This window comes from Diaporthe citri (assembly GCF_014595645.1).
Source record: "Diaporthe citri strain NFHF-8-4 chromosome Unknown scaffold_7, whole genome shotgun sequence".
NCBI classification, from domain to species: Eukaryota; Fungi; Ascomycota; class Sordariomycetes; order Diaporthales; family Diaporthaceae; genus Diaporthe; species Diaporthe citri.
This window is the reverse complement of record NW_025064852.1, coordinates 1,094,856-1,103,681: the sequence shown is the minus strand read 5'-3', so window position 1 is coordinate 1,103,681 and position 8,826 is coordinate 1,094,856. Positions and strand designations below refer to the sequence as shown.

General features: G+C 57.2%; 5 protein-coding genes across 5 annotated transcripts; 4 read left to right on the top strand and 1 right to left on the bottom strand.

Annotated features, from left to right (window-relative positions):
- Window positions 1–844: 844 nt before the first annotated feature.
- Window positions 845–1,355, top strand: INS49_013547 (uncharacterized protein; the record flags this gene model as incomplete). Its single annotated transcript, XM_043174244.1, has 2 exons — window positions 845–1,078; window positions 1,134–1,355. 2 exons carry the CDS (start codon window positions 845–847, stop codon window positions 1,353–1,355), a joined length of 456 nt encoding a protein of 151 aa, XP_043021189.1.
- Window positions 1,356–1,426: 71 nt separating this feature from the next.
- On the top strand, window positions 1,427–2,188 carry INS49_013546 (uncharacterized protein; the record flags this gene model as incomplete). Its single annotated transcript, XM_043174243.1, has 1 exon — window positions 1,427–2,188. The coding sequence occupies one exon, from the start codon at window positions 1,427–1,429 to the stop codon at window positions 2,186–2,188; it is 762 nt and encodes a 253-aa protein (XP_043021188.1).
- A 1,475-nt stretch (window positions 2,189–3,663) lies between these two features.
- Window positions 3,664–5,204, top strand: INS49_013545 (uncharacterized protein; the record flags this gene model as incomplete). The annotated part of the gene is made up of 2 exons (XM_043174242.1): window positions 3,664–3,852; window positions 3,924–5,204. 2 exons carry the CDS (start codon window positions 3,664–3,666, stop codon window positions 5,202–5,204), a joined length of 1,470 nt encoding a protein of 489 aa, XP_043021187.1.
- A 485-nt stretch (window positions 5,205–5,689) lies between these two features.
- On the bottom strand, window positions 5,690–6,078 carry INS49_013544 (uncharacterized protein; the record flags this gene model as incomplete). The annotated part of the gene is made up of 3 exons (XM_043174241.1): window positions 5,690–5,767; window positions 5,943–6,020; window positions 6,076–6,078. 3 exons carry the CDS (start codon window positions 6,076–6,078, stop codon window positions 5,690–5,692), a joined length of 159 nt encoding a protein of 52 aa, XP_043021186.1.
- Window positions 6,079–6,893: 815 nt separating this feature from the next.
- INS49_013543 (uncharacterized protein) lies at window positions 6,894–8,360 on the top strand (the record flags this gene model as incomplete). Its single annotated transcript, XM_043174240.1, has 1 exon — window positions 6,894–8,360. One exon carries the CDS (start codon window positions 6,894–6,896, stop codon window positions 8,358–8,360), a length of 1,467 nt encoding a protein of 488 aa, XP_043021185.1.
- Between the last annotated feature and the right edge of the window lie 466 nt (window positions 8,361–8,826).

Genomic DNA, 8,826 nt, shown 5'->3' with positions numbered 1-8,826 from the left:
TTCTGTGATGCTAACTGCGACTGGCTGGTGGCTTAGGCTATATTCTCTCTCACGGAGGTCTTTGTTAGGTACGGAATAGTAGTTGTGTTACTCGCTGTTCGCACTGGCTATGCCTGGGCTACGTCTACATAGATGGCCAGGATGCTGCCACACGCGAAGTCGTCGGTTCGCCAAGACAAGATAAAGGAGGCTTCAGGGCTGAATGCAGCTGACCGTATTTCCTAGCTCTCGCCCCCTATGGAATGGAGGCTCAGGTCGATTCTTGAGCGTGCCTGCGTCCTTAGCCCCTTTTCCCCCTGTCTCCTATCGCCGCGGCATCCGACAAGCCCGTCACTTTTATGCACAATTCGTTCAGTTTGAAGCCTTGATTGGTTACCAAATGCACATCTCGGCTAGATGCATTCCGGCATGCAAGGACCAGGTTCACCTCAGCCCTATCTGCTGATTTCAGCCTCTCCCACGTGCGCCTTGCATTTCTATTCCTTCAGGCGTCCACCAACTCATGTACTCCTAGGAATTCCACCTCCCTGTGATCTTAGCCTGACGTGTTTCCAGAGGCTGTTGACACCAACATCGCGATCCTACAAGGCAACACTGATAGGATGCCGCCACGTTCCAAGTGGGAGGGAGACGAAGGAAGCTGGAAGAATCTAGGTCCGTACTGGATGGGAGGGAGTCGAAGGACTCTGGCAGAATGTAGTCCTGTTCTGGGTCCATTATCTGTCACGCTGAAGCACAGGTTTTCTATTTAATGTCCGCTCGATCGCCCACATTGTCAACCTGGAGCTTCATCGACCACGATTCTTCTTCGTTTCCCCTCGCTATCATCGATTTCACCACTATAATGAAGGTTTCTATTCCTCTTCTGTGTGGTCTCGGCCTGCTACCCACGACCCGTCGCAATGTGACCAGCACACAAGTCCAGTTGGAGCTGGGTGGCAAGGTTTCCAACACTACTGTTATCTATGGACCACAAGACCATCGCTACGCTGAGGCCACTGCAAGATGGAGCAGCTTTGCCATGCCTCACGTCCAAGTCGTTGTCGAGCCTACCCAGGAGTCCGACGTCTCAACAATAGTAAGTACAATGAACACTGCTATCAAAGGTTGTCTTAGCTTACATCGAGTTCAAGGTGGAATACTGCAATGAGAACAACATAGATTTCTTGGCCATAAACCGTGGCCATGGACATTCGGCAAGTCTCGGCACCTTCAACGGCATTCAGATCAACGTGGGAAAACTTGACAATATCGACATCCAACCTGGTGGCAATTCTGTCTGGTTTGGTGGCGGCGTCTTTGGTGGCCTTGTGTCGAAGACCCTCTGGGAAAATGACTATGTTGCCACGACTTGATCCTGCAATTGTGTCGGCCTGCTAGGCGCCGGCCTAGGGGGTGGCCACGGGCGGCATGAGGCTATCTCGGCATGGTTGTCGACAACATGCTGCAGCTCAACGTTGTTTTGGCCAACGGCACCACTATTCGCGTGAACGAGACGAGCCACGCCGATCTCCGCTGGGGAATGAAGGGCGCAGGTCACAACTTTGGGATTGTTACGAGCTTCGAGATGAAGGTCTTCCCCCGGGGACCGGACACTTGGCACTACCACAGCTACGTCTGGACCGGCGACAAGCTCGAAGATGTTTTCAACGCCCTCAACGAACTCCACCGCAACGGCACCACTCCTCCCAACATGGCCGTAAACTTCGGGAACTTCCTTATCAACGCAACGATAGAGGAGAAGGAGCCCATCATCTCCTGGTCCTTTGCCTACCGCGGCAGCGCTGAAGAGGCCGAGGATCTCCTCGCCCCATTCAACTCCATCGGCAGCGCGTGGGACGAGTCCGGCGACGTGCCCTACCCAGGAGTCGCCGCGGCCCAGGGCACCAGCGAGTCCGACTTCATCTGCCAGGACAACAACAAGTGCATCCTCTCGACCGCGGGCCTGCAGGTCTACAACGTGACGGCCGAGCGGCTCATCTTCGACGGGTTCAGCCGGCGCGCCGCCTCCGACCCGGCGCTCGTCGCGGGCGCGGGCATCCTGCACGAGGGCTACTCGACGTCCGTCGAGGAGCAGTACGGCCATGAGGCATGGCGCCTGGAGCGACTTCGAGGCCTCAAGGTTGAATATGACCCCGAGAACCGCTTCCGTTACTTCAACCCTATCATCAAAGGCAAAGGCCATTAGGTGCAAATGGGCAGTGTCGCATTACATATCGACTGAGGCTTTGGATGGTTCCACTTTGAGTTTTGTTGTTGACTTTTCACACCGGCTTCTGGCCTAGACTTTTCTTCTTGATCTCCCCTTACTCATTTCCTTCGTTTCAAACCATTTGTTCAAACTTTCAAGAAAGCAATCGCAGTACTCCACCTTGTCAATTTGCTGCATGCATTGGGAAAGAACTCAATATCGATTCAGGGCTGTTGAGATGGAAAGACTAAGAGCAGAGATGCATAGAGCTGTAAAGAAGCAATCGTGGCAAGTGCGAACCTTTTAAACCCGATTCAAACAGCAGCATTAGAATAGAACGATTTCATAGTTTAGATAGTTTTCGATGTTTTACATTGCTTTCCTTCACCCCCCCTCCCCCTCTTGATCTTGCAGCCTACACTGTATTTTGAAAACTCTACTAAGGCTTCTAAGCCCTTAACTCAGACCCTGCAGCCAATTAAAAGCAACCCCCATAAGATCCGCGAGAGAGAATCGAACCTGAGTAACCGGCTAATCGCAGTAAAAATCACAGAAGGGAATGGGTTGCGTTCTTCTGGGCCAAGCAGCACGTCGCAGGACGAATGCCCTCGGAAGGGGATGGACAGTGTCTGTTAGACACCGTACCAGGAAACCAGGCCTGTTTTCCCTTTCCGTCTCTCCGATCCGGGATCGGGATCCTGGGAAACCCAACAGGGCAGGTACATGAAGCCCTGAAATGGTACAAAGAAATTGACCTCGCTGGGAACCGGGCCTGACGTGGCTGTCTTTCTAGGAGACTCGACCATAGTTGCCCACCCAAAGACTTCTGCTTAAGTGCTGATTCTCTTCAAGGACTCAAACTGGAAGCCATTCTCAGCGGCTGTCTGACGCAGCTGCTACCAGTCGACATGCAGTACGTTAAGATGGATGGGAAGATGGCTAATTGCTGATTGATTACAAGGTACTTGTATTTATATGGGAAAATGCTGATAAAAGTGTGTACCTCCTGCTATGGTTGCATTTCACCCACTGGGATGGCTGCGGAGGTGTCGAGCACGGGCCACATCTGCCCTGATTCAGTGCCGAGTCCGAGGCCCAAGCAAGCAAGCGGGAGGAAACAAAGCCCCACCTGAGCTGTCGATCCGCCCCCTGCGCGTCACCCGACACCCCCACAACATCCACGACGCGACATGGTCAATTGACTCTTTTGTGCACCTGGGGTTTCGGTGGTGATTATATGTCGATTTCGCATCAATGACAGCATAGCCCTTTTGGGACCTGTCCTCTCTGCATTCCCTCTCAATTCTGAGCGCCAGCGTCTTTGTTTCGTCTCAATTGTCTTGCGACACGGCTTTGTCTTTTGCGACAACAGAGCCAGGAACTACTCCTCCAGATTTGGACCGGGGACATCTTGCCTGCGCATCGAATCCGGGAATTGTAGTTGGGTAGAGTGAAAGGGAGGCACTCAGAACATGGAAGACAAAGACCTCGAGGCCTCTCTCCTTGCTGTGGTCAAGAAGCTCTTTTCCGGCCCCTCCCGCGAGGACCTCTCCGTCAATACCGTGCGGACCAAGTGCGAGAAGGAGAATGGCCTCGAGGAAGGATTCTTTGCCCAGGGCGAGTGGAAGTCAAAGTCAAAAGAGCTCATCAAGAACCAAGTGGTCTGTCACCCATCCCGTCTTGCCGTCGTGAGTAGCGTGGTCCGCACCCAGAGCTGACCTAATACCACCAGAACGAGCTCGTGGCAAAAGAAGAAAGCGGCGAGCCCCCTTCGTCGCAGGCTGTGGTTCCTACACAAGAGAAGAAGCCGTCGCCAAAGCCCAAGGGGGAAAAGGCGCAGAAGAATGGCACCAAGCGCGCAGCGCCCAAGGCGACCAAGCCCGCCCCGAAGAAGAGACAGACAAAACCCGCCCCAAAGCCCAAATCGGAATCGGAATCGGAATCGGAATCGGAGCTGAGCGAGCCGCCTGAAGACGAGGACGAGGAAGACGAGGAGGACGATGCGTCTGATGATTACGAGGAAGAGAAGGCAAAACCAAAAAAGAAGCAACAGAAGAAGGCCAAGGCACCGCAGCGCGGTCGCAAGCGGAAGGCCACCGAGACAGACGACGACGAAGCGGAGAAATCTTCCATCGTGGCCGACGGCATAGAAGTCTCGACCACGGGCGTGAAGGAGGAGGCCGACGAGAAGGAGGATTCGCCCCTGTCCGAGCCCCCCAAGAGCGAAAAGGAAGAAACGAAGCCGTCCGTGGCCGTGAAGGACGAGGGCGATAGCAGCCCCCTGTCCTCGGTGATTGACGACGAGCCCCCGCCGCCCAAGAAGCAGCGCAAGCCAAAAGCAGCGCCCGCCAAGAAGGCCAAAGCGGCCGCGGAAGATGACGACGGCGACAGCAGTGAGCTCTCCTCGGTGATAGATGACGAGCCGCCAGCAAAGAAGAAGCGAAAGTCCAAGGAGCCGGCGGCCAAGAAGACCGCTGCACCCAAGGGCGCCGCGCGCAAATCAGCAGGCGGCGGGGAGGAGGCGGACCCGGACGAGGCCGAGGTCAAGAAGCTGCAGGGGCAGCTGGTCAAGTGCGGCGTGCGCAAGATCTGGGGGTTCGAGCTCAAGGGGTGCGGGGGCGACGCCAAGGCCAAGATACGGCACCTGCGCGGGATGCTGCGGGACGTGGGCATGGACGGGCGGTTCTCGGAGGCCAAGGCGCGCGAGATCAAGGAGCGGCGCGAGCTGGCGGCCGAGCTGGAGGCGGTCAACGAGATGAACGACCTCTGGGGCGTGGGCGGGCGGCGGGGCCGGAGGGCGGCTGCGCCCAAGGGCAAGCTCGCGGAGGATAGTGAGGATGATGAGGAGGGCGGTGGTGGTGGCGACAAGGACGGGCAGGAGAAAGGGGTCAGAGGCAAGGGTGGCGACGGGGAGGAGGACGAAGATAGCGACGCGCCAAAGGCCAGTTCGCGGAGGAGGAAGGTCAGGCCTGAGCTGGCGTTCCTGGGGGACGACGACAGCGACGACGACTGAATGTGCCTCTCAGTCTTGTCTGTCTGCCTGTGGCTGCGAGGGCACGCCGCGGCCGGACTGAAACTAATTCATGGATTTTTTGGTTTCGATTACTTGCACTTCGCTATCATCCGGTCTTTGGTGGGAAATTATGAAGACTCATAATGTTTCTCGACAGCATGGGGGCGCCAGGGGATGGAGCATCTATGTCTCTCTCTTTCTCTTGTTTACCAGCCAGCCACCGCCTCGCGTTTGACATTCTCGTGTGTTGGAAGCTTGTACGATCACAACGGCCGTCTTGGAATGCATTGGAATCGAATGACTGCTCACTGCCTCATTCAAGTATGTGCTCCCGTCAGTGAGTGCTGCCTGGCAGGTTGGTCGGCAGGAAGGTGGCGAGGCTGCCGTCCCTCTTATCCTCCCCAGCCGAACCCCAACTTGCCGTGGCGTTCGTTCAACCACCCATGCCCGTCTCGTATTGCCCCGTCGCGCCTTGACTCGCCGCCTCACCTGCCCGCGTTCATCCGCTGGGCTATCAGGCTGAAGACGGCGACGGAGCCCATGAACAGCACGGCGTTGTAGAACTGGATGGTAGGAGTCAGCAATGTTCTTTCGTCCCGGGAAAGGGGAGGTTTCCCCTCATGATATTGGTGATCATAGAAATAGAGAGGGGAGGAGATACAACAAGAACTGCGAAGGGGTTTGGGGGCTGGCGGGGAAGGCTGGCGGTGATGGCTTGGTGGTGATGGGCGGACGCACTGCTTTCCTCGAGACCTCTCTCTCCTCGTCTTCGCTCCTGGCTTCTATGAATAGCCTTCGCAGGTTGGGAAAGTTGGCCTGATTTATGTGTCAGCTTTTGGATATCAGCTTGTAGGGTGATATGGATGCGTACCATGGTATCTGTGGTGTGGGTGGCGTTGGCTCGTGGAGGCCAACCCAGGTAGGCTTTGGGTCTGGACTATTGATGGGGAGGCGCCTGCGTCATGGCTGGATGTAAGGCTGGGTTGGATTTGGTTTCTATTGCATTTGGCTACAGAAGAGGCGAGTGCTGAATCGCATCGAGTGAATTGCTGGAGTTGTGGCTCGGATGAGGTCGAGGTTGCGGGCTCATCATCGATGGCTTGAAGTCGCTGTGATGACTAAGCCGAAGCACATCCCTTTCCATGCTGGGTCTTTCTAGACGTGCTATCTTCCTCCAACTTCTTATGAACAGTTAGCAGTGAATAAATCTAGACCAACTTAACATCACACAACATCAACTGTCACTGGCCCTCGCTCGCCCAATTCCATCGAAGAAAGGTAGTCTATCTGGGATAGGCCTGTTCGTGCGCCATGGACGATGGATCCTCAAACATCCCCGGACCTGCGACAGGTACGGCTAAGCAAATGAATCATCGTTGTGCCGGCATAAGCTAGCCTCGAGCTACGCAGCTACCCCGGATTATCCCACCACGTCATGTCCTGCCCTAGCCGGCGGATGTGCTGGACTCTACTGCTACACACCTAGGTAGCCAGTTCAGTCTTAAGACTGGAAGGCGTGATGAATGAATCCCCCCTGCCGTTCATTCCCCAAGGCGACGAGGTCAAGCCAATCTTCTTAAAGTGGTGAGCTGCATGCAGACTTACACAGGATCTACTGGGCAGGCAGCTAGCCAGTCAGTCTCCCTACAGTATCAGATTTACCTGTACAGGCCCTTTTCGTTTTCGACGATGTGGTCTCAGCTCGAACCTACTCCTCCCCACCTCACCTACCTCACCCTGTCCATCTTCCTGGTCGCCTACTCGCTCTTCTCCGTGCTCATCAGGGATCGACTGCACCTATCCGCGCCGCCCCTCGCCGTGCTCTTCGGCTTCCTCCTCGGGCCCGCCCTCCTCAATGTCCTCGCACCCCACGGCGACTGGGGACTGGACGATGCCTTCACCCAGGAGTTCACCCGCGTCATCCTGGGCGTGCAGTGCTTCGCCGTGGGAATAGACCTCCCGGCCCGCTGGTTCTCGCGCAGGGCCCACTGGGCCTCAGTCCTCTACTTCCTGGGCCCCGTCATGACCTACTCGTGGGTCGCCGCAAGCCTGCTCGCCTACCTCATCTTCCGCACAAGCCTTCCCACCGCAGCCGTCATCGGCGCCTGCCTCTCGCCCACGGACCCCGTCCTCGCCGCCGCGGTGCTGGGGGGATCGCGCTTCAGCGCCCGCGTGCCCCGCCGCATGCGGAACCTCCTCTCGGCCGAGAGCGCGTGCAACGACGGCGCCAGCTTCCCCTTCCTCTACGCTGGCCTGTACGTCTTCGAGACGCGCTCCGCGCGCGAGGCCGCCGCCGACTGGCTGCTCATCACGGTGTTGTACCAGTGCGCGCTCGGGCTCGCCATCGGGTGCGCGCTCGGGTGGGCCGCCAACCACCTGCTGCGCTTCTCCGAGGGGAAGGGGTACGCCTCGCGCCCCAGCCTCGTCGCCTTCTACTTCCTGCTGGCGGTCCTGTGCGTCGGCGTCGGGAGCACCCTGGGGCTGGACGACTTCCTCGTCGCCTTCGGCGCGGGCATCGGGTTCGCGCACGACGGATGGTTCTCGAGCAAGACGGAGGAGGTCCAGGGCGAGGCGTCCTTCAAGGGCGTCGTCGACCTCGTGCTCGACTCGAGCATGTTTGTCTACTTCGGCTCCCTGATCCCCTGGAAGTCTTTCGTGCCACGAGCCGGCGATGTTCTCGACGGTCATGTTGGACCCGGCAGCCTGCTGCTGTTCTTGGCGCTCGTCCTGCTGTTGAGGAGGCTCCCCGTCGTGCTGGCGCTGCAGGTCGGCGGTCTCGTCCCGGATATCAAGACATACAAAGAGGCACTCTTCGCGGGGCACTTTGGACCGATGGGCGTCGGCGCATTATTCCTAGCCATCGAGGCCAGAGCCCACCTCGAGACGGGAACCTCGCTCCCGCTTCCTAGGCCCCAGCCGCCACTCCATGGCCCGCCCTACGACGACAAGACCGTCGCCAAGGAGCTCATCTGGCCGGTGGTCTGCTTCGTTGTGCTCGGGAGCACAGTAGTCCACGGCCTGAGCGGCCTGGCCATAAGCATCGCCGCGTCGCTCAGCAGGAAGGTCGGCGAGAGGGCGCCACTGCTTGGGGGGGAAGTTGATGGTTTGGCTGGTATGGTGCATGATTCGGCGAGCGAGGGTGATGGCGTGGACTAGCTGCGTCGTTGGTAAGCTAGTTGATGGCTGCCGAGGTGCCGCGGCGTGAAATGAAAATTTTCAGTGGATATCAACACACCGATGCGAACAATGCTCGCACGTAGAACCTCGAATTGGGCTCTCCGCCTACACTGCTCTCATTCCGCACGATTCTCTGTCCTCAAGCGCAGCCCCTGGCAGATTAAGAAACATGACCGTAGCCTAGGTTTGCGGGTTGTTGACCGCTACTTAGCCATAGGCTACTCGCCATGGCATACACTACCGTAAAACATCGAGATCCAATTACTAGATCAGGGCATCAAAAAGTAACATGTGCGAGGTAGGAGTCCTCGGGCGGGTGTTCAACCGCGTATGTGGTTTTGTGCCCGGGCAAGTGAAGGAAGCTATCCCGGCAGCCCAGAAGTTGGCCGAAGACTACTCCCACACTCAGGGATTAGTAGGAGCGATGCTATACGAAGGCCACAAT